Below are 24940 nucleotides of genomic sequence, written 5' to 3'. Positions count from 1 at the left end.
CCGTTGATACGGATTCAGTGAATGGATTTTTATGAGGTCTACTAGCCTAAGTAGCCGGCTTCACTGGGATGTCCATTCTCAGATTTCTTTTCATATTCCACCAAAAAAGATGAACAAATATTGTTGTTTGCCACAAAGGTAAAACGCAATACATGTTAATTTCACTAATTAATTGAACAACAAATTGTTTTTTAGCTCTGATTTAAATTCTCACATGAATATCATATTTGTATGCTTATTCTGATTATTTGCAGTGTTGTTCGCAGTGGTACCCATTGTTGCTGCTAAACACACACTGCAAACGATTAGAGTAAGCATACAAATATGATATTCACATGAGATTTTATTTCAGAGTTAAATACAAATGTTGTGTTCAATTAATTAGTGACATATGTCAAGTTTATTGCAAAAGAAATCAATGAAAAGAAAGACACCCTCACTCTCTTCTTGTAACGCTTAACTGAACTCTGCAGGAACACCACTAGAACTCTTCTTAGTGAGCGATGCAATCCTCTAATTAGAAACCTTCCTACAGCGATGGTGTTCCTGTTAATACACAGACATCCCTCTAAGAAAAGACTTCAAGTTTTCATAAAGCAAGGGCACTAGCTCAATGTTGCAATTGCATTGTAACACCCTTCCTCTTTACCTTCTGCTTGTTTATGGTGGGCTCTCCATCCTGCTTCTGCGCAGGGGCGCTTGTTTTGAAGAATGGACTGAGGTTGGACTAAATGGTAGGTGTGTGGAAAATAATTTAATCAATGACTGGGCAAGGGAGATTACCTGGAACTGTTTATGGGAATTAGCAGAGAGAAAAAGGAACAGGATGGCGGCAACAATTCCAGAGGAACACCTTAGGTTTGTGAAAATACCAACTAATCCTATACTGGTTACTGTCTAACAACCACTAAATGAATGGCCTAATTCTTCCCCGTAATAATAGCTGGCACAACTTATAATATGGAGAATGCCTTAGGAGGAACTAACCCAGTGTCACTGTCTACCCATCCGGAAACGAACCGCTAAGAGAACACTAGGAGAGCAGTCAAATAAACATTCTAATATGTAAGTGAAAGGTTCTAAAGCGGAACATAAATAACTTGCTCCGCAAGGTGAACGCACATAGGAAAAACACCAACACAATGCCGTGACAGAAAAAACTCTCAATACGCAACTGCACACTTCAAGCCAACAACATGTGTGAAGAAATACTTGCTGTGATAATATGCCGTGACTGGAAAAGGCGCTCTATGAACAACAGCGAACTTCAAGACAGCCAAGAGTAACGCCGTCTGCTAGCGGTGACAGGAACAGCTGACTGACAGGAATTAGTGACGAGGGTACGGAGGACTGCAGAACTGAAACTATGAAGGAAACCAGGAACTACACTAAACGTAGTCGGGGAAATGCTAGAACTGTGATGCTGAGGTGACTGGAAGTATTATGACAGAAATTCCCTCTGAAAGAGCGGACCGCGATAAGCGTTAACTGCATGAGCAGAAAGATGCGGAGCACTCGAGGGAAGGGGCATAAATAGGGAATGAGTAAAGATGCCTAGACCCATACAGTGACTTCCAGGAACAAATGAGGCGGCCATGTTTGGAAGTCAGGAAGTGACTCCTTTTCTTGCTCCATCACCATTGAGTCTGCACTCAATCCATGAATGGTAGTCGCAGGACCAGGTTTTCTTGGAACTTCTTCTGGGAGTTTTGGCCGTGATCATGACACTTCTAAAAAAGAATTAGAAAACAAAAAAGACCAGTTCATCACAGACAGCATGATGATGAGCACTTTCTACAAATGGCCTATAGATGGCGCGCGGAACACCACCAAACGTAATGCCGGAAAACCAAAAAAAGTGTATTATCTCGTGAAACGGGATGACCTATCAAGCTAGAAATAGTTGCATTAATTCGGCAATGAAATAAAGAATATTCCATGCAAAATTCATGACGCCAGACCTCAATGTTTGTGAGGAGTTACGTCCCCAAGATCAACGCCACATACAAACCCACAAACAAACACAGCCCATTAGGTGAAATCCGGCAGTGGTTTATTGGGCTGTCTCCTTAGAAACGGCTTAAAGCAGAATAGATCAATGGTTCTTTGTGGGCTCAAGTTACCCAGTTTAGACAACAATATGTCCAGGCATGTTTATTTTGAATTAAATACGGTGTGATTCAGAAGGAAATGCATGTATGGCAGAACAAATGGAACTTCAAATAAGGCGTCAGTTCTACCCTACATTTTACATTGTTTTGGTTAAAATGAAAAGTATGCAAGTATGGTCACTGAAATTATATACTGTTTTCTATGCTACCCAAGTGCAATTTATGTTCTCTGTACTTGGTACGTGGACCCAGGACATCACGTATGGCTGCACACCAAAGTTCTGGGCCTTGTCTTTTCCACATGTGCACAGTTGCAACTTTTGTGTGCATTTTCCTGCATGTTCTCAGATATTACTGAGGCAATAGTTAAAGAAGTCTGCAAATTCCAGTTAGATCTTTGAAGTATAAAATCAGGTCTTGGAAAGGGTTGCAATACAAAATTCCTTTTCATGCTATTAATAAGTTCTTGGGCAGGCACGCATTTGTTCACGCCACACACTTTAAACAGGCATCCTTTTTATCACGACAGCAAGCAAGGTGTGCAATTTAATAGGAAGTATACTTTCGCGACTAGCGCCTCTTTCGCTCTTTCAGAAAGGTCGTACTCACTTCACTTTATTTTGGCCATTATACTTTGGTGTGTTTTCCCATACTATAGCACATTGTTTGATTTTTCTCCCTGGCTCCATGAGCGTGCTGCAGCACCGGAAGCCAGTGTATCTTGGGTCCACCTGGACAGCATGGGACATATTGCAGTAAAAAAAAAGAATTACATTTACCTTAAATGTCGAGCCAGTCAAGTGACTGGGAATTGTAGGGGCCCTATTCCACTGGAGAGGTTGTCACGGACACTACAGCAGAGGCGGGTGAGCACTGGCAACCTCGCCATGGGCTGGCGTTCCGTTCTAAAGGTTCCCCTGTATCGCTGGCATAGCACGTACACCGTGCACCGGAGCGGCCTGGAGCTCTTCCTAGCCTCTCCTAAAAAAGGAAGATACTCCAGAATCTTGCAGCCCCCAGTCAACGGCTAACCTCCAACCGCCCAAGATAGACACAAAATTGTTCAGGGCAGAACTAGTTATGTGGGCAATTTCTTAGTAACAATCACTTCTATTGAAACGGAGCTTAATATGACACATGCCCAAGTACGTTTGGATAGACATGGCGCTGTGGCTCCTGAGCCCCTTTGGGGCATCCATCCCGGGTACTGTGGCACCTTAAGATTATCCGTTGGACATTACAGTTGTTCAGCATTGGATGTGAAGTGCAGTGGATTAGTGCAGCACCGGCTGGAATTCTTGGCGCAGTGTGATGTTTTTCAGAGTGCAATATATTAGGATAGTACCCCATGTCAGGATTAGGTATGCCCGGCAGGTGTGTTGGTGTGCAGCAGAAATTAATCTGATTGTCGGTGTTTGCAGGTTGGTTAGGGGTTTGTGTCAGGACACCTAGGGTAGAGTGTTATGGGTGTGGAGTTATGTTTTCATTCCCCCCATTTTGGGTTTAAGTTTGATGCCATTGTCTCGTTTGAGTGACACAAAGTTTCATGTTCAATATCGTGGTCTTGCAGGAACCAGTCTAGAACACTCTGTAATTGTAATAAAATGGTCAACAAATTAAATAAATAAATGCACACAAGGGTATAGGGATAGACATAGGTACAGTTATGGGTATTGGTTTAAAACATAATTAAGCTTACACTTTATGATTAATCAGGCATTTATTTATTTCAGCTGTAGGGTTTTGACTTTGGATCAATGATTTCCAAAGTTAAATGGTCGACACCTTTACAATTATTTGTACCAGTCCAGGAGGTACTGTACACCCTTGGGCGTCCTACTTGTGGTTTGAGTGCTACGTTTTTCTGGACACATGGGTGCATGCTTTCTATGACGCATGCAAGGGTGGTGCGCCCTTAGTGCATTTTGCACAATGGCACATCATCTTGTCTGGCGCACGCATGGTACTTGTATGGTGTTGGATGTGTGTTGGTGAGTTAGTGAGAGTTGGAGATTTTCCTGTAAGGGAGGTAAGGATGTGTTGTATCTGTAAATGAGGTCAGATGAGGTGCTGTGCCTGTGCATGGATATTTTCACTGGGTACCTGGTTTGTGACGTGGTATTGTCTCGCTTGGATTGTTGCACAAGCATGGATTTCTTGTTCTTCCTAATGTTGTGGCTGCCCAGGTTTGCATGCCCTATTTTGCACCTGTACGGTATATGCAATTTTACTCTGTGGCTTGCACAGTATGGTTCGGCCTAGATCCGTCTAGGCCGGCAGCCCGGATGTGGACTTGGAGGGCACATGCATGTTTGCAGTCATGGCGAGTGGCGTACCATGTTGGTTGCCTGCCAGTGGAATCCCTGAGTGCTTGGTGTACACATGGAATGTTTGTAAGTGTAGGTTAGATGTCGAAGATTGAATTGTGGTTGTTTTTATATGTGGTATTAGGAACAATGTTATGATGTGTCATTTTCAAGGAATGGAGTCAGTTGGAGAGCCCTGTCCTGTGAACTGTGTGCGAGGTCAGGAGCTGCAGGGTGCTTTCAATAAAACTTGAATATAAACTTGAATCTTGCACCGCATTCTTGACTACATAGTTTTACAACATCAAGAAATGTCTTGCTCAGCAGAAGCAGACCACTGAGAAACCTAAAACACAGATCTTTTCTGGAAAGGGTTATATCGTAGACGAACTGTAGTTTTTAGTTTTGACTGATTGGTGGTAGTTACCAGTTGCTGCATGGTAGCGGGCTGTGCAGAAATCGACTGAACTAAGGGCCTTATTATTAGTTTGGCAGTATTTCCATCAGAGTCTACAGGATCCCATTGTTTGGCTATAGTGTTGAAGGAAAAAAAACTTCAATGAAGGCGTTTCCTCCAAAGTGTGATTTGGTGAGGCAGTAAAAGTGGCAGTAATTCCATTGCCGTCACTCTTTTACCATGCCGCCAAACTTCCAGAAAGGAACAATATGGCGTATTCCGAAAATGTATTCCAGTGTGTATCCTTCTGCATGCAAATCAATGCAAATAATGAGTTGTCAAAGGATACATTCAGCAGCGGTACCCATTTTCACTTCACATGGCAAACTTTAAATGTATGGTCAATGATGTGAGTTTCCGAGCATAAAAAGGTATTGTCTGTTAAATGGTGAATGCATGGCAAATACCTCAACCATGCCTATAAAAAAAGTTACAAATATTGGCTTTGTCAGTGAGTGTTTTGTTTCGACATTTCAGACTATTTCAAAACAGAAAGTAATAAGGACTTGAAGGATGTGAGCTCTGTTTCTGAAATGGTGCAGGAACCTTGACCCGTGGTGCCAAGCTATAAGAGGTGCAGCATTATGGCTTGAATATTTGCCTTTCTACAGCATGGGGTCTGACATGGATTCACATGCTCATGAATATTCCCTGTCAGGCTGGGAATCCTCGGTAAAAGAAAAAACAGTTTCACTTTCACTTAAAAACTGTAATTCTCCTCTAAACTAATCACTGTCCTCTGAGTCATACTGCCCCCATCCAATGAAAGTCCTCTCCCTAAGCCCCTCCTCTGGCAGCCATCTTCAGATTTGTACTGCACGCTTGAGTGTTGGGAGTCCTCGAGTTTGCTCTCCAAGCTATTTGTACGTTTTTTGTGTTTTTGACAGAAATCTTTTTTATTTTTGTTTGAAAGCCTGTGTCCTTTGTTCTTTCATCTTCCGACAGTGGGGATCCGTTGCCGGTGTAGTTCCGGGCCCCTCAAAGGTGAAGATTGTCGAAGCTTCTACAAGGCCTTTTGGCCTACTTTGCGCCCTCCCACCATGATGGAGGAGAAGATGGAGGGAAGGTCCTGCCTCAAGCCCTGCACCAAATGCGGGCTATGGAATGTGTTTGTGGAGGACAAACACCTGCAATGCCTCTACTGCCTGCACCCAGACCACAAGGAGCTAGAGTGCATGCCTTGGTTTCTCCAAGAAGACGATGAAGGACAGGCGTAGTAGGCTGGCAGCATGGCTTAATGCCAAGGCCTCTGATCCGTGCTCCGAGCAGGGTCATGCCTCACCCAGGACCGGCCGGTCCGAGGAACTGTCTTCTAAGTCCTTTGAGGGTGCCTCATTATTGGGAGTCCAAGATGAGGCCAAAAGCTGCAAGTCCGGGTTCGCTGCGGAAGCGGGTCCCAAAGTGGATTGGGCACGATCGACATCACCTTCCGCCTCCATTTCCAGCTGTCAATCAAGCTCCTCTTCAAAGATGAAGTCCTCTACCCCGGCTTAACTACATGAGAAATCTGAGAAGCCACGGATGGAGGAGAAGAAGGGCGAACATCCCAAGCAGGTTCAACCGGCACAAACTAAGACCCCGTCAGCGACACCATCGTCGGCTCCTACTACCCCGACAGCTAAGGGTGCTGATCGTGCAAGGGAAGCCCCCAGGGCGCAGAGTGTGTCCCTACCTCCAAGGTGCGACACCGCGGCAGTGACTTTGGCAAAGTCTGCAGGCACGCCAGAAGGGGGGAAACCAGTGCAGGCCCAGGTTCAAGACCTTGAAGGGTGGGAAAAGGAGGTGGGGCGAGGAGCCCCGGAAACAGCCCTCCCAGGCAGTCGCCCAAACCATGGTGGTCTCGTTCACGGATGATAAAGACCAGGAGTCCTTACACAAGGTCCACAAGGACATTGAAGAGAAGGACGACGGCAATGACGGCGCAGGGCCTAGTTTTCCTGTTCTACCTTCTCAGCGGAGGGACATTGGATATCCTGTTGACTCTGCACACCTTGGTGTCAGAGATCTAGATGAGGATGCCTCGGTCTCCAGTACCTGTGGTCCCCCAGGTCCCCGATCAGCCTCCAGCGAAGAAGAAGCGTCATCTGCCACCCTCATTTCAACCTCCGCCACCACGTTGGGTCCCTTCTCCCCCAGCAGACCCAGACAGGGGTAGGCAGATGGATATGGCCACAACGACGGATGATGACGATATAGTCGCAGCGGACAGTGAATCTCCACATTTGGATGCTTCACATAAGGTGTCCCCACCAGAAGAGGTGGGATTGTTCCACTCCATGATCTCCAGAGCCTCCAAGCTATTCCAGCTGGTGCCCGAGGAAACCAAGAAGGAGGGCTCCTTGTACCAGAGGCACGAGGCCAAGAGGAAGACGATCATGGGGGTGCCCCTTCTGGACGATGTTTGGAAGAAGGCCTGAGCCTCATGAAGAACACTTACATGGCTCCAGTCAAACAAGATAGGCTGGAGAAGAAATATAGGGTGCCAGACTCTGCAGCCATCACTGGATTCAGTGGTATTGGCGGCCGCGAGGAAATGGTCGGCCAACCTGCGCTCATCTTTGTCCCTCTGGACAGTGAGGGGAAAACGATGGATGCCATGGGAAAGAAGGTGATTTACACCGCTGCATCGACTATCAAGGCGGCCAATGCACTGGCGATCCTGGCCAGGTATGACAGGGAGATGTGGTACAAGCTGGGGCCGATTCTGGAGTTCCTCCCCGACGATAAGAGGATGGAGGCAATCACTCTCTTCCAAGAAGGGGAAGTGGCATCTGATCACGCCATCACAGTGGCATTGGAGGTCGCTGATGCTGGGTTCTGGCAAATGAGGAACGGCGTCTGCCTTCGTTGCCAAGGTTGGATGAAAGCCACAAATTACCGTCAGGAAGTTCAAGCTAAGGTGCTGGACATGCCCTTCGACGGAGAGAATCTATTTGGGTAGGTCGTCAACGAGTTCCTCCAAGCCATCAAAACGGATACGTAGACGGCCCGTTCCCTGGGCAGTCTCCAGCAGCAGGTCTTCGAAAGGCTTCTCCACATCGCACCGCCATCCTTCCAGATCCACAACTCAGAAAGCCTACAGAGGCCGTTCCCAAGCCTACGGTAGCAGAGGATAGCGTTGTCGTCACCTGCGGGGCAGGACTCCGGCACCGAAGCAAGTCTGAACTGACCGGGTTGTTGGGCCCCCACTCGTGCACACTGGTGGGAGGCCCGCTGAAAAGGTTTATCAGCGAGTGGAGAAAGATCACCACCAACAGATTAGTGATGGACGCTCTTGCCCAAGGACACAACATGGAGTTTCAACACAGGTGTCCGCGGATCCCTCCAGTTACCCATCAGGAGCAGTACATCCCTCAGCTCCGAGAAGAGGTAAGGGCCATGCTGCGAAAAGGGGTGATAGAGCTTGTTCCCCAATGGCTCTGGGGCTCCGGAGTCTATTCCAGATACTTTCTGGTCAGAAAGTAGACATGGGGCTGGAGGCCCATCCTAGATTTACGACGTCTGAAAAAATACCTGAAGTCCCAAAAGTTCAGGATGGTCGCATTGCAAACCGTGCTCACCCAACTGGAGAGAGGAGACTTCTTGATGTTGTTGGATCTAGAGGACGCCTACTTCCACGCTCCCATTTACAAGAAACATTGGAAGTTCCTATGTTTCGTGGTGCAGGGACAGCACTACCAGTTCAAGGCTCTACCTTTCAGCTTGAAGTCGGCCCCCGGGTTGTTCATGAAATGCCTGCCACCAGTGGCAGCCCATCTACGTCTACAGGGCATACACGTATACCCGTACCTGGATGCCTGGCTGATTTGCACCCGTTTGCGGGAGCTGGCCGACGGACACGCAGAGGCGACCATCCAGCTGCTAACTGATCTGGGATTCTCGATCAACTATCTAATGTCCTGCTTAACGCCATCACAGAACGCACCGTGTCTAGGCACCAGACTCAATACGGTGTCTTGCCTGCCTTCGCCCTCAGAGGAGTGGATAGCAGCCATTCAAGGAAAGGTGCAACGGCTGTCGTCGACGAAGACGACCACGGTGCGGGCCATCAAGTCGTTACTGGGCATGATGTCATCCTGCATCTACCTCGTCTGGCTCTGCCGGTTGTAAATGGGACCCCTTCTGGAATTCCTGTGACACAGACACAATCTCTCTCAACGAGTTCTGTCGGGCGATAGGATGGTGGGGCGTCCGCTCCAACATCACCCAAGGCATGGGATTTCAAAGCCTGCCACACAAGAGACGGTCACCACGGACGCCTCCCTAGGCGGATGGGGAGCGCACACCGGACATCTGCACGTCAGTGGCCTGTGACGCCAGAGGAGAAGGATCGTCATATCAACATCCTGGAGCTACGGGCAGTGTTCTGGGCCCTCAAGTCATTCCTACCGTCTCTGAAAGGCAAGGTGGTGAGGATCTTTACGGACAACACACCCACCATGTTCTATATCTGGAACTAGAGGGGCACTCGATCCCCGATACTCCCCAAACAAGCGAAGGACTTGTGGCACCGGGCCATCAGGCAGGGGATGTTTCTCGTCCCTCTCCACCTAGCGGGAGTCAAGAACACGATCGAAGACTCCCTCAGCAGGGAACTGCGCTCCTGCCAGGAGTGGGAGTTTCATCAGGATCAGGTGGACCACCTGTTCGTCAAATGTTTGCGACAGCAGCGATCTCCAAGTGCCAGAGGTTTGCTAGTAGGTTCCACCAGCCGAGGAGCCTGGGGGACGCGTTCTCCTTCCAGTGGGAAGGGCTGTTCCTGTACGTGTTCCCTCCGTTCCTTCTCCTGCTACGAGTTGTCAACACAATCAGACAATGCCCATACAAGATGATAATCATCTGCCCGGCTTGGCTGAGGCAGATCTGGTAGCCGAACCTTCTCAGCCTGTCAGCGTCGCCTCCGGTCAAGCTGACAGTGGTTCCGGATCTTCTCTCCAGTGAAGGAAGCACAATCCTGCATCACGAACCAGGATCGCTGTACCTGAGGGTTTGGCTCCTGCGGCCCTAGAGTTTGGAGGATATGAGTTGCCTGCGCACTGCAGGGAGGTCCTCGTCAGGGCGTCGTTGACTTTGAAGTGCTACTGCCACAAGTGGAGGTGCATTGCTACGTGGTGCCGGTCTCAGAAGATTACCCATCAGAGGGTCACGGCTCTGCAGGTCCTTCCATACGTGCTATCCTTGGCCAAGGCCGGACTGGCGCACTCCTCTATCAAGGTACATCTGGCAGCTATCTCTCGCTACACTAGGTCTCCAGGAAGATCTTCCCTTTGGTCCCACCAACTCGTCACAGAGTTTCTCAAAGGACTGTTTCAATCTTTCCCACCAGTGAAGGCTCCTACCCCGGCATGGGAACTCAGCGTGGTTTTGGCGAGTCTCTTGGGTGCCCCCTCCAAACCTATGCATCAGGCCCACTCAAGTTCTTATTGTGTAAAACGGCTTTCCTTGTGGCCATCACCTCTGCCAGGAGAGTACGTGAGATCCAGGCCCTATCATGCAAGCAACCGTATCTGACTTTTCATGAATCAAGGGTTGTACTGCGGAATACCACCTCAACAAGCCTCTGGTGTTACCTGTTTTCTTCCCGAAACCCTTGTCGCTGGTGGAAAGGGCCTTGCACTCGCTGGACGTTGCCCATGCCCTGAAGTTCCACGTGGCATGCACAAAGAGTTTTCGGAATACTTCACAACTATTTGTGAACTTTGGTCCTGTGAACCATTGGAAGGCCTTGTCCAAGGCTTACATTTCAAGGTGGCTCTCCGGCTGCATCATGCACTGTCATCGGTTGGTGAACCGACCACTGCCCGGCCGTCCAAGAGCCCACTCCACCAGAGTGATCACTGCGATGATGGCGTTCCTATCTGGTGTCCCTCTGTTGGAAACCTGCAGGGCTGCTACGTGGAGGTCCACGCACATCTTCACAAAGTTCTACTGTGTCAATAGGGATTCCAGGGAGGAGTCCAGAATCGGCCAAGCAGTGCTGCACAACCTGTTCGCTTGAGGTGAGTCTGTTCCAGAGGTAAGAGTCAATTGCTTCTGTTGAGCCTTGCCACCTCCCGTGGTTGTGTAATGTTGTACTGCTATGTATTCATTATTCATGAGAATGTAAATCTATGCCAGACCCATGCTGGAGAACAAGTTACAGGTAAGTAACTTAAACCTTCTCTTCTGTACAATATACTTTACTGGGCACCAGGCTCTCAATGTAAATAAACATGTGTTCCTCCTATTTCATCTATGTTTGTATGTGTCCGATTTAGAAATTGAGAACCTATAGTAGCTGGTAAGCAACATTTTTTGATTAACTGTTAACTTCCCCAGCATGAAGTATTGAGGGGTTTCATTTTAGCTCCTTATCGAATTACATGACAGTAACTATTGCATTATTTAAAACAGATAGTACTAATTAGTTCTTCACCTGTCTGCGCTGACTTATCCTGGCATGGAGTTAATGGATACCACATGTTCTTTCCTCACCTCGATTAGGAGAGGCCATGTTACCAGACTTGGGCAGTTCATGATGGAATTTCCCCTCCCGCCTAGTCTTGCTTGTGCAGTGATCAAAGCAGCGTCTGTGGACTGTGAAGATCTTTTGCTTCCAATAGCAGCCATGCTGTCTGTGGAGAATGTATTCATACGTCCAGGTAAGCACAGATCAAATTTTTACCCATGTTTGGTCGGGATGATCAACCAGCTGGCAACAATAACTTAAAATGTGTAAAAAATAAATAAAAAGGGAGAGGCCAGACACCATGTAGCACATTTTGTATGGGGCTGTAACATTAATGGAAGGCACAAATCTTTGCGTAAGACTTTCAAGTCTTCCATTAATGTTATCTTCCATTTTCATTCATTTGTATGCCGGAGAAGAGGGGTGGAAGGCAACTTGCATTTCTGCCACCTCCCTTCGTTTCCAGCATACAAACGCTCCTGTCTTTGTGTCAACGTGGATTTTCATGCTGACGCAAATGCTGGAGATCACTGTGGTGTCTGCTGGCTTTATGTTCTAGCATAAAGCAGGCAGACCCATTAGGGAGCCATTGTAAACACTGCTTGCCATAGATCTAGAATCTTCTTGGACCTATTACTTCTAGACACTTTGGGAAACAAATCACACAGTTTGATCACCAGAGCTATTCTTTCTACTGTTGACCGAATCAGTCCTGATGACGGACGTAGTGTCCGAAATGCATTGGCTAGAGTTTTTTCTACTCAAGCAGTGGTGAAAGGACAGCCTTAATAGAAACGTTATTAAGAAAATGAAGTTTTCAGGATCTACCAATTTACTAATGTATTGAACTGCAGTAGTATATACTACAAAGGAGTTACCAATATTGGTGGGGTTCCATCAGTTGTTGCATACATTTTTGGTTTCTGAGACAGTGCATTTCAGGTTTTGGAACACACCAAATACTGGATTAAACATAAATCTAGTAGATTTTGTAGAATCAGTGGTGCATTCTGAAACAATTTTCATGATTTTCATAATTCCCTTCATGCCAAAGCCTAACCCTCTCCCCATGGGCGGTCCAAATGACTGTGGCAGGCTTTGCGGCACATAATAGGGTTTGTACCCTGAAGAAAGGCTCCAAAGAGAGTTGGATCTCTGCACTAAGTGCAAGAGAAACTACTACCCCTGATCACGTGACAGGCTTTTTGTGGTTCCATGTCATTTCATCGCGGGATGACTGGCTTTTTTCTTGTGGATTTTTTTACGAAAAAACTCATCAAATGTTTTATTTTTTTTTATTTTTGGGGTGGTTCCCCACCCAATCCCCCGTACCCTTTAATCCTTTAATTTTTTATATCCTTGAACACCCACACCCAATATATATATTTTTCTAACCCCCCCGAAAAGAATTCGATGAGTTTTTTCAGCAAAAAAATTGCACTAAAAACACCCCCAAGAAAAACATCCCGCAATGAAAGGATGTCATATCCTTTTTGTGGGCCTACTCCTAGAGTATATAGAAATCAAAGCTTATTACACTTGTGTGTATGATAAACATTCTGCTTTCAATATCTTTCCTACACAATTTTATCACTAAACCAACAGGTATTTACACCTGCAATATGGTGTATTTTAAACTCATATATAGAAACACATTAAGAATGCTCTCACTCTCTTTTTTATCATTTATGTGTATTTATTCTCGTTTGGATTGTGGGCGTGTGTGCGCCAGTAAAACCTGAAATCATACTCACAATTTTATTGCTGTGTGGATTGGCAAGCAAGGGGACAAGTGAGGTTATGCATTACACTCCCTGAATAACCCATTAGATGGACATGGTTAAAAACTCTGTCAAAAGTCCATGGATTCTGTGGGCGTTTAGTTAAGAGCAACCTAAAAGGAGTCAACAACCATGGGAAAAATTACAGGTAAATCCCCTAGCAAGGATTCCTCTTAACATTCCTTTGTGCTTTGATAGATCCACTTATCCTGGCTGCAAAAGTAAGAGAGGAAACACAGGCTCTTTTTAGGCACTGTGGCGGAGCTCAGTACCAAACTAAACTCATTGTGACACCAGCACAAAGAAAGTGTCTTACCTCAAACAGTGTCTCTGAATGGTGTAACCATGGAAAAGAAAAATATATGTTGCACAAAGGGGTAAAAACTGTCAATTTCATCACCCCAAATCATTAAAAACGATTGCAAAATTAGAATTTGAAATAATTGTCCAAGTGTCAAGTTTTAGCTCCATGAGCAGTTTACTATAAAAATAATAATAATTTAGCATTTATATAGCGCTACGAACCCTCAGACATCTGAGCGCTGCTTAATATTAACCACGGTTTGTGGTGCTCATTTATCGACCTCGGACGGATGAAAGGCTGAGTTTGGCACTGCCGGGATTCGAACCTGCATCAGCAGGCTTTGCACAGATGTCCAAGCGAGCGCTCTAATCGGACCGGCTATCTCATGGTGAAGGCTTCTAAAAACTCTTTGCTTCTAGTTTCCAAAACTTTTCAACTCTCTAATTAAGTTTAGCCTCCATTTTATTGAAGCAACCATTCAAAATCAGAAATTGAAAACAATTGTAAAAGTTTTCGTTTTTTTAGGTTCCTGAAGTAGAACTACAGTCATGGCTCAAAAGGAGACATAGATCTCCGTCATCATCGTCCGATTCGTCGACAGAATTGGTTCGATGTCCGACTAGATCGATTCCCCTTCAAAGTGGGAGAGCTTTAGAAAAAGAATGTTGCAGGTCTTTGAGAACGCGGCCTTGACCCCCTCGAAGAAACCTCAGAAAAGCCAGACCCCGGTCGCTCCTTTGGACGACGCAGGGAAGTCGGGAACTACAACAGTTAAGCCTACAAATTGATGTCTTCTTTCTCTACATTGAAAATAAAGTTTAAAAAAAAAAACAGTTAAGCCTACTAGTACCCATAGATCTCGAGTCGACAAGTCGTCGAGAGATCCTCGAGGATCGAATGCCTCTCCGATGCCTCATAAAACACAAAAATTGTCGAAGTCGGGTGCAACTGCATCAACGCCATCGGCGCCGACTGCTCCGATAACGAAGCCTACTTTATCCTCAAAGCCTTTGTCGAAGGCTTCGTCGAGTGTGTCGAAGGTTCCTTCGACTCCCTCGAAGAAAACACTGATTCCTTCAACAAATTATGAGGAAGAAGAGAGAAGGTTTACACCTTTACCAAGATCAGACTTCCTTAGGTCCATGTCTTCAATTTTTGAGGAATCTGGTTCAGATGATGAGGAGGTCACTCCTCTTGGAGTAAAATATGGGACTAGACAAGTTCCATAGGAACTGATAAATCCTGAGACAAAAATGAGAGATCTATCTGAAACTCTGCATTCTGCTAGTGGTGTGGACACATCACCCGAATTGGAGTTTGCTGCACCTGATCCTGCAGAACATGCAGACTCAGGGTATAGGAATTTGATGAGTAGGGTGATTGAGTATATGGGTTGGGGAAGAGCCTCCCCTACTTTTGAACAAGACGATATGATGGATATTATAGTCCGAGGACCCCGGAAAGATCCAGTTCTCCCCTTTCATAGGGCATTGCAAAAAACAGTTGAGAAAAACTGGGAAAAACCTGATAGCATTGCTGCAGTAGATGGCAATCTCCCAAAAAAGTACAGAACTTCCACTTCTGACCCAGAATACCTGAGTAGATACCCTACTCCAGAAAGCTTGGTTTTTCAGGCAGCTACTACATCCAGGCAGGCAGCATACCCAACCATACCTCCGGACAGGGAGGATAAAAAGGTTGATGCCTGGGCTCGTAAAGTTTTTACGTCGGGTAGCATGGATTTGAAATATACCAATGTCACCTGTACCCTGGCCAGATTCACATATACCCTGTGGGAATGCATTTTGCCGGCGGCTGAGCATATTCTGGAAGGCGAGGAAAGGGAAGGCTTCCTGAATATAGTCAATGATGGTAAAGAGGCAATGGGGGAATGCCTCCAGTCTGGACTGGATACTGCTGATAGTATTAGCAGGTCCATGGCATCAAGCACAGTGCTTTGCAGATTTGCGTGGTTGAGAAAGTCTGGGTTTTCACCAGATGTACAGACCAGGCTTCTCAACATGCCCTTTGATGGCTTCAGGCTGTTTGGTAGTAAGGCTGATGAGAGCCTGGAAAAACTACAGACCTTGAACGCGGCAGCAAAGTCCCTTAGTGCCTCCATGCGACAGCCTCAGAAACCCTATTCGGGCTCATCTTCCTGGAGGGGTCGTCCTTTTCGATACTACTCCTCTGTTGGTAGAGGAAGAGGAAAGGCTTTTCAAAGGGGCAGAAGAAATGTCACTCGTGGTGAACGAGCAAAGACTACAAAGCCATCTTCAGGAACGGCATCTATGCCCTCAGCCGCTCCTACAGCCGCCTCCAAATCTCTGAGGTCTTATCATACAAAACACCTGTGGGAGGCAGAATCTCTCAACATCTGGAAGAATGGCGAGGCATTACTTCAGATGCATCGGCACTGGAGACAATAGCTCAAGGTTACTGCCTACTCTTCATAAAAAGACCTCAAGATCATCCACCAGGAGCCAGCTCTACCAGAATTCCAGATCCGCTCCTTTGGCAGGAAATTATAACCCTGCTAGAGAAAGGTACAATAGAACATGTACCTGTAGCAGAGAGGAACAAAGGCTGGTACTCCCCCTATTTTCTCATCCCCAAAAAGGACGGAGGATTGAGACCCATCTTGCACTTGAAAAAATTAAACAAATTCCTCAGGAAGGACAAGTTCAAGATGGTAAGCCTTTCTCAGATCCTTCAGGCTCTCCAACTCCAAGACTGGTTGCTATCATTGGATCTTCAGGATGCATATTTTCATATGCCAATCCATCCCAAGCACAGAAAATACCTGAGGTTTGCAGTTGGCCGTTCTCACTATCGGTTTCGAGTTCTGCCATTCGGGCTGACCTCCGTCCGAGGGTTTTCACCAAACTGATGGCGGTAGTGGCAGCAAGTCTCAGGAAAGGGGGGATTCACGTATACCCCTACCTGGACAACTGGCTAATCAGAGCACTTTCTCCAGAACAAGCTCAGGAACACCTGTCGATCACCTGCACTTCCTCCACAACCTGGGCTTCTCCCTCAATTTCAAGAAGTCGCACATCCCAACAACTCCAATTTATCGGAGCAGTCTTGGACACTTCCTCGGGGAAAGTATCACCGCCCGAGGTGAGAGCTCTCCACATCCAGCAGATGGTAACAAAATCCAAAAAAGCCCAGCATCTACCGGCCTTCGATCTCCTGAGGTTGCTCAGCCTCATGACATCCTGCATTTTTTCTGGTGCCAGATTGAGAATGAGATCCCTCCAATGTGCCCTCAGAACTCAGTGGTCCCAATTCTCGGGGAATATGTCAGATCTTCTGCAAGTCCCGAGCGCAGTTGCTCAGGATCTATCATGGTGGGCTTGCAACGACAACATCCTCAACGGAGAATCTTTTTGGCAACCATGGCCGGAGATAACAGTAGTGACGAACGCCTCACTCACGGGGTGGGGAGCACACACCAACGATCTGACAATCAGTGGACGTTGGTCTCCATCGGAGTCCAGACTACACATCAACCTTTTGGAGCTGAGGGCAATCAGACTAGCTCTGAAGGCCTTCCTGCCCTCCGTACAGAGAAAGAATGTCCTGATAATGATGGACAACACAGTGGCCATGTACTACCTCAACAAAAGGGGAGGCGTAGGATCACTACCTCTGTGCAGAGAGGCGATGCAGCTCTGGTTCTGGGCGATACAAGAGGGAATCTCTCTATCGGCAGTTCACCTAGCTGGAGAGCAGAACACGGCAGCAGACGCTGTGAGCAGGCAGAGCACAGTCTCCCACGAGTGGGAGTTAGCTCAGGAAGTCCTTCTGGAGATCTTCCCCCTTTGGGGAACCCCTCAAGTGGATCTGTTTGCAACCTCGGTAAACCGAAAGTGCGATCAGTATTGCCCAAGGGAATTTCCTCCGAGAGGAGCTCTAGGAGACGTGTTCATAGTGGATTGGGATTTTCCCCTGCTGTACGCGTTTCCTCCAGTCCCCGTGATTCCTCAAGTAATCAGGAGGTTGAGAAAGTTCAGGAAAACCATGATCCTAATTGCCCCGGATTGGGCCAGGAGGACGTGGTACCCGGACCTTCTGGACATGTCCATTTGCCCTCCAGTACGTCTTCCACAAAGAGAGGATCTTCTCTCGTAAGAGCAAGGTCGGGTTCTCCATCCAGAGGTCAACACGCTCAACCTTCATGCATGGTTTCTGAGAGGTTCAGATACAGGGATTGGGACCTTCCGGATGACGTTATGGAGATTTTGCTTTTGGCCAGGAGGCCAGCAACAAAATCTTTGTACCGGTGTCGTTGGAATAAATTCAGTAACTGGTGCAAGGATAGAGATGTGGACCCTTTTCAATGTGGCACACCAATGGTGCTTTCTTTCCTGTTACATCTAGCCAATCTGGGGCTCCAGATCGGAACAATCGAATGATACCTTGCTGCGCTGTCCATTTTTAAGCGCTCCTCGGAAGAGGTTTCTTACTTTAAAATACCATAAATAATACAGTTCTTAAAAGGACTTACAAATGTATATCCACCAATACCATTTCATGTTCCAACCTGGGATTTGAATTTAGTTCTCAAATTCCTAACATGTATACCATTTGAGCCTCTGCACTCATGTCCATTGAGGCTTTTAACGCTAAAAACTGTCCTTCTTGTGGCATTAACATCAGCCCGCAGTGTTAGTGAATTACAGGTTCTCTCATGTAAACCTCCATACACCACTTTTTATAAAGACAAAGTGAATCTAAAAGTAAAACCATCTTTCTTACCGAAAGTAGTTTCCGACTTCCATTTGTCGCAGAAAATTGTTTTACCAACATTCTATCCTCCTCCTCATTTGGGAAAAGAAGCGGAGAGGTTACATAGGCTGGACCCTAAGAGGGCTCTCAGTTTTTACATTGCAAGAATGTAAAAATTACGTCAAGACGACCAACTTTTTGTGGGATACACAGGTCGTAAATTGGGGTTAGCGGTGACAAAACAAACCATATCCGGCTGGATTATTCTAGCCATATTGGAATGCTACAGATTAGCAGGAAAAGACCCACCGGATGGGTTATGTGCTCACTCCACAAGGGGAATGGCTACCTCTGCGGCTTTGAAGAAGGGAGACCCTGCAAAAGATATTTGTTCAGCTGCAACATGGGCATCAATGCATACCTTCATCAAGCATTACTGCTTAAATGCCTCTTCCTCAAATGAGGGACTTTTTGCCAGAGCAGTATTTCACTCTGTACATGAAAACAAAAACTAGCACTCCTACCTCCAAATTGGTCACTGCTATGGGAATCTATCACAAGATGAGGAATCGTGGGAGGACACAATCCATTCGAAGAACAAGTTACTTACCAACTGAAACGTTCTTTCAACTGGATGTTCCTCTCACAACGATCGCTTGTTAAGTGTATCCCGAGGTATTCTATGCTGTTATCTTCCCATATTAGGAGGAATTCCTTGCTTAATCTCACTATTTCCTTTTGGCATTCAGTTATGTTTACGGCTTTGGATTTAGTGTAGTTTATGGTGAACCCTGAAATTGCAGCAAATTCTTGCAACCTCTCCATCACTCTGGGCAGCAAGCTATTTGCGTTTTTCAAAAATAACAGAATATCATCTGCATAAAGCGCTATTTTATGTACCTCTTTTCCACTTGTTATCCCCTGAATCCTCTGATAATTATTTCTCCTACGTCCCGTCCCCTTTCCTCCCTACTTTTGGGACATTCTGTCCTGTGGGACGGGACCAGAGCACTTTTTGTAAAAAAGCATCATATTGAAAAATGTGCCCTTCTCTTTTTACGCAGGGCACTGCACGCGGCCGCAACCCTGCACTCCTTAGCTATGTCCAGCGCATCGCCCTTCAGTCCTTTTCTCAGCGCGGTCAGGGCTGCATGCACTTGCATCACCAGGAAGACCTTTTTTCCTTCCCGTTGACCTCTCCTGCTCTGGTTCTGCGGTTGCATAGTCCTCTGTCTATGCCGTATCATTAGGGATTTGCTACGTGTTCCTCTTGCCAACGTCGCTTTGGTAGGGCGGATCCCCCTTCTCTCTGCTTGGAGTGTCTGGGACCGGATCACTGTAGGGACGCTTGTTTCTACTGCGACTCCCTTTCAGTCCGGGCACTTCAGCGTCGTCTTCGTCGGTGGGAGGAGATCTTCCAGAAGGTTCCTCCATCGCAAGGGACGCCCAGTAAGCTCCTTACTTTTCAGGGCACCCCGGCCAGGGGACTGCTTCCCGGGGTACTCCAGGTCCGGGAGGGCTTCAAAAGCTCTGCTACCAGGGTTTTCCCTGAGGTGCCTCGCAGGCCTAATAGGCCTACCAGGGTTTTCTCCGAGGTTTTCCGTGAGGGGCCTGCCTATACCGGATCACGATCCAAGGTTCTCCAATCAGGTGCTAATAGCCAGCATAGTCGTGCTGAGGCGTTGGGTACCAGAGTTTGCTCCAAGGTCTCCTTGTCAGGAGCTTCCCACACAGACACAGGGGTGCGCCCTGAGGCCTCTGTGGATGCTTTCTGTACCGAACCACGGTTTGAGGCCCCTCTCGGGGAGCTATGAGACCGGGCTCGGTTCTGAGGTTCCTCTTAATGAGGTTAAGGTGTGTACCAACAAAACTGAGAGGCCTATTAAGACCTTGTCTGTGAGGTGGATTCCTCAACTTTCCTGTGCTTGCAGAGTCACAGGTTCTCTTGACTGGGCACAGGGAGCGGTCGTCGACCGTAACTCCTCTGTTACCGGCATTGCCGAGGTTCCTCCTTTGGAGGCTAATTCAAGGGACAGGATGTCCAGTAAAGATCCAAGGCCCCATAGTACCGGCCCTGCCAATGATCCTTGTGTCAAGGCTAAAATTTCAGTCCAGTCCCCTGAACAGTCTGTGGAGTCAACTGCCTCACCTACACATGTGACGCAGTTCTCCTCAGATGTTCAAATGCCACTACCTCATTTGGTCTCGCTTCCTCCTACATCTGCCCCATTGCTCTTTGTAGACCCAGTTGGTGGCGGGCCCTCTTGGCAGCCCTCCTCACTACGTTTGTGGGGTTATGCTCCTCATGAGAGGCCTCTGCCCACTCCAGCACCTAAGGTCTCGGCAGAGGATGCTTTTTTTGGGAAATTTCATAGTCTAATGAACTCTGATCCCATAAGGGAGTACTTTAAGGGCCTCTTTAGAGAACTCTGCCCTCAGACCCCATTTCCTGCCCCGGCAGTTTCTGTCACGGCACCTGTCTCTCCGGTGGTAGCCCCTCCTCTGCCTCCCGGCCCTCCTCCGGCTCTTCTGCCTCTGCCTCTGCCTTCTTTGTCGCTGGTGGACAAGATTCCAGCAGAGCGTGATGCCAATCTGACGCTGTTGCGTCGCAGCCGGTGGATCCGGATGCTCTAGACGACCCTTTGGCAGATCACGACAGTGAGGACCAGTCCCACTCTGTCCGCGCCTTTCACGACTGGGTACTGGACATTATGTCACTCCTTGACATATTAGTGCCTGAGGCACCCGCTCCGCAGGAGCGGTAACTTTGTCTCCACAGGAGCACACCAGTCTGTTCCTTCAGAGGGATGTCCTGGCCGAGGCCCGTAAGGTCTGGAATAAACCCCACACCGGGCTGCACTTAAATAAAAGGATTGACGCCTGTTACAGGCTTCACACCTCTGAGGAAGTAGCCTTGGCGTCATGTCCGCTCCCGTCCTCGACGGTGGTAGCGTTTGCCACTCTGCAATCCAAGCCGGCCTCTGCGACTTCCGCAGCTGCGGCTTAAGTTCTGTCCAAGGAGGACAAATTGCTCGATTCCTTGGGCAAGAAGATTTTTGCCAATTCGGCACTGCAATTGCGTCAGGCTAACGCAGAGCTCATTCTGGCGGCGTCAAATATGAAATTGTGGAGAGATTTGGCTGACTTCCAGGAGTTCGTTCCTGTTGACAGACTTTAAAGGCGGCTTGTCAGACGCGAGGGTGTTGGCGCAGGATATTCTGGAGGCTGCTGCACACCATGTTGACACCTCGGCTCGTGGCCTCATGCTGGGGGTGGACACCTCTCGTCAGGCTTGGCTTCATGCAACAAAGTGTTCATAGGCGGTCCAAGATAAAGCTCTGGACCTGCCTTTTGATGGAGTTGTTTAATTCTTCTACGGATGATGAGCTCACCAAGACTAAGGCGAGCACATAAACTGTCAAGTCTTTGTCGCTGCTCGTGAAGGCCCCAGTCAAAGCTCAGAGATCTGGGTCCCTATCTCGATCCTCTTCAGGCTTCAGAGGGTTCCAAGACCGCAGGTCGCACAGGACTGAATCTCCGCCGGGTAACTACTGCAGGAGGCCGCACGGTGGCCGTTTTTTCTCTCGGTCATCAGCCTCCTCTTCAGGGACAGGAAGTCTCTCTGCCGAAAAGTCTGAAAAATGATATTTTTTGCCGCTCGCATGAGACTCCGGTGGGAGGACGAATCTCGTCTCATCTGGAGGTGTGGCATCACAGACGACCAGTGGGTTTTGTCCATCGCTCGGGCGGGCTTCCGCTTGCCCCTCCACCCTACCCCACGCTTCAATCCTCCCTTTCAGCAGTCGGGGATGCCCTTCTCACAGCCGAGGTCCTGAAGCTTCTAGATCTCAGGGCGGTGGAACCCGTTCCCCTAGTGGAACGAGGGGAGGGCTTCTACTCTCGTCTGTTTACGGTGCCAGAACCCAACCAGGCTGGCCTGCGCACCATTCTAGACTGTTCCCAGTTCAACCTTTCTCTTCCCCAAGAGAAATTCAAGATGATTAAACCCTGCCAAATAAAATCCTCTCTTCAGAAGGGTGACTGGCTCAGCATTGTGGACCTTCCGAATGCTTATATGTATATCCTGATTTGGAGCCCGCATTGGAAATATCTATGGTTCTCCTTGGGAGAGGAGCACTACTAGTTTCGAGTGCTCCCTTTTGGTCTCAGCTCGGCGCCGAGTGTCTTCACAAAGATGATGTCAGTCATTGTGGCCTTTTTAAGGCTACAGGGTATTCATGTGTATCCATATTTGGACGACTGGCTTCTGCGCAAACTTCAGTCTCTCCTTCAGCTCCTGTTCAGTCTTGGGCTGTCGGTGAACTGACGGAAATCCTCCATGACGATCTCTCAGAACCTGATATTCCTGGGTTTCTGTTGGAACACGATCGACTGCAGAGTGTACTTGACGGTGGACAGGATGGCAAATCTGTTAACCACGTGTCAAGTCTTCATTCAGTCCGAAAGCATGTCCGCCTGGTGGTTCCAGGGGCTTCTGGGCCTCATGGCCTTGTATGTTTTTGCTCTTCCCCTTGCACGTCTCAAGATGCGATTTACGCAGTTGGCTCTTCGGAGCTCCTGGCTCCAGGCAGTGGACCCGGAAACCAAAAAACCTACGCCTTCCTGCCTCTTCTTCTGATTCACCGGGCGCTATGCAAGCTCAGGAACACGTTGAATTACACTCTCCTGTTCATAGCCCGTGGTGGCCAGCCAGATTCTGGTTTTCGGAGCTTCAGCATCTGTCAGTCTGCTCACCAATCAGGCTTCCGCTGATTCCCAACCTGCTTCACCAAAGCGATCAGCAGATGTGGCACTCCTACCCACAATCATTCAGCTTGGCGGCCTGGTGTCTGAGTTCAAATCTTTAGAAAGATTCAATTTGTCCGCAGATAATATGCGTATCATCCAGGTGGCTAGAAAACCTTCAACCAGGTCTCGCTATAGGAGCAAATGGCTCAGTTTCTGTCACTGGTGTTTTGCAAAAAAGCTGGACCCCAGAGAAGCTGCCATCGACTGGCATGCATGTCTTGTCTTACAGGACTTATTTGTCGGCTATTGCTGCTTACCGGTCTTCGGACTCTTGCTCTTTTTCTTTGACAAACCATGTCATTAAAAGGCACTTTGCAGGTCTATTTCATATGTATCCACCAGTGCGTAACCCGCATCCAAAGTGGGATCTGAATGTGGTTCTTACTGCCATAAGCCCATGGCTACGGTGGATTTGAAATTATTTTCTTGGAAAATGGCTTTTCTGATTGCGGTGACTTCGGCAAGGCGTGTAAGCGAGCTTCAGGCCTTGTCGGCAGAACATCCATTCCTCACCTTTCACAAGGATAAGGTTGTCCTTCGGACCAATCCTTCTTCCCTTCCCAAGGTGGTATCTGATTTTCATCGGAACCAGTCTTTCCTTACCAGTTTTCTTCCCAGAACCAGCCTCAGATGCCGAGAGGGTTCTGCATAATTCGGATGTAAGGCGAGCTCTTAAGTTTTATTTGGACAGAACATCTAATTTTAGGAGCTCTTCCCAGCTCTTGGTGACCTTCGGTGACCCGAAAGGAAAGCCGGCCTCGAAAGCAACTATCTCCCGATGGATAGCTTCCTGGATCTCTGAGGCGTATATCATTCAGGGCCTTCAGCTTCCGAAGGGAATTCATGCTCATCTTGTGCAGGGCAAGGCAGCTGCCATTGCCTTCCAAAAATATGTGCCCTGGGAAACCATTGCCAAAGCAGCTACGTGGGCTTCCCTATCAGCTTTTGTGAAACATTACTGCTTAGACCTGAGCTCCAGGGCTGCTGCTCAGTTTGGGCAAGCTGTTCGCAAAAATCTCTTTCAGTAAAGGAGTTCCATCCACCCGTTATCCTGTAAGGAGTGCTTGGTAATCTCCCAAAAGTATGGAGGAAAGGGGACGGGATGTAGGAGTATAACCAAGTTACTCACCGTAGTGACTACCTTACTCCTAGTCCAAAGTCTCCTTTCCTCCATACGCCCACCCGCCATCCCATCTAATAAATATCCTCTATTATTGCTTAAATGGTCTCAGACCTGGCGATAGAAAAGGACTGAAGGGCGATGCGCGGGTTGGAGCTAAGGAGGGCGGGGTTGCGGCCATGTGCGGTGCCTCGCGTACAAAGAGAAGGACACATTTTTCAATTTGATGCTTTTTTTCAAAAAGTGCTCCGGTCCCGTCCCACAGGACGGAATGTCCCAAAAGTATGGAGGAAAGGGGACTATGGACTAGGAGTAAGGTAGTCACAACGGAGAGTAACTTTGTTAAACTGCCAATGGTTCCATGGCCATGGCAAATATTATAAATTAGGACACCCCTGACGTATGCCTCGCAATATTTTAATCTGTGGCGAGATTTACCCGTTAACCGGAAAGTTTGTTGAAGGTATTTGGAAGTTTGCTAATATCATCCTGGTGAATTCAGGTCCACATCCAAACGCTGCTAGAACCATCCGCAAATACCCCAGTCTAGGCTATCAAAGGCTCGGCGTGCATTTAGCACTGCTATAGAGAATAGTTGTCCAGTTCTTGTACCCAGGTCTATTATATCTATGGCTCGTCGTATATTATCATGCGTATGCTTCCCTGTTATAAAGCCTGCTTGGTCTTCCTGAATTATTCCCGGGAGAATCTTCATTAGTCTAGCTGCCAGAACTTTGGCATAGATCTTAGCGTCACTGTTTAATAGGGCGATAACTGGTACAGTCTGTAGGATCTTTCCCCGGTTTAAGAATTAGTACTACAGTGGATTTCCCCATGTCTTCCGTGATCACCCCTTGTTCTCTTATATAA

The 24940-nt window shown here is 47.7% G+C and overlaps 1 protein-coding gene across 15 annotated transcripts in view; it reads left to right on the top strand.

Annotated features, from left to right (window-relative positions):
- DHX40 (DEAH-box helicase 40) overlaps positions 1-24940 on the top strand; it is a 1529377-nt gene that overhangs the window by 1124104 nt on the left and 380333 nt on the right. For all 15 annotated transcript variants that reach the window (XM_069615133.1, XM_069615132.1, XM_069615130.1 and 12 more), the window contains one exon: positions 11358-11515. In XM_069615133.1, the coding sequence (XP_069471234.1) occupies positions 11358-11515 (158 nt within the window). The remainder of the gene's footprint in view (positions 1-11357; positions 11516-24940) is intronic.

This window comes from Ambystoma mexicanum, chromosome 9, assembly GCF_040938575.1.
Source record: "Ambystoma mexicanum isolate Mex_15411 chromosome 9, UKY_AmexF1_1, whole genome shotgun sequence".
In the NCBI taxonomy this organism is placed as follows: Eukaryota; Metazoa; Chordata; class Amphibia; order Caudata; family Ambystomatidae; genus Ambystoma; species Ambystoma mexicanum.
The sequence above is the reverse complement of the archived record's forward strand: the minus strand, read 5'-3'. Positions and strand labels throughout refer to the sequence as shown.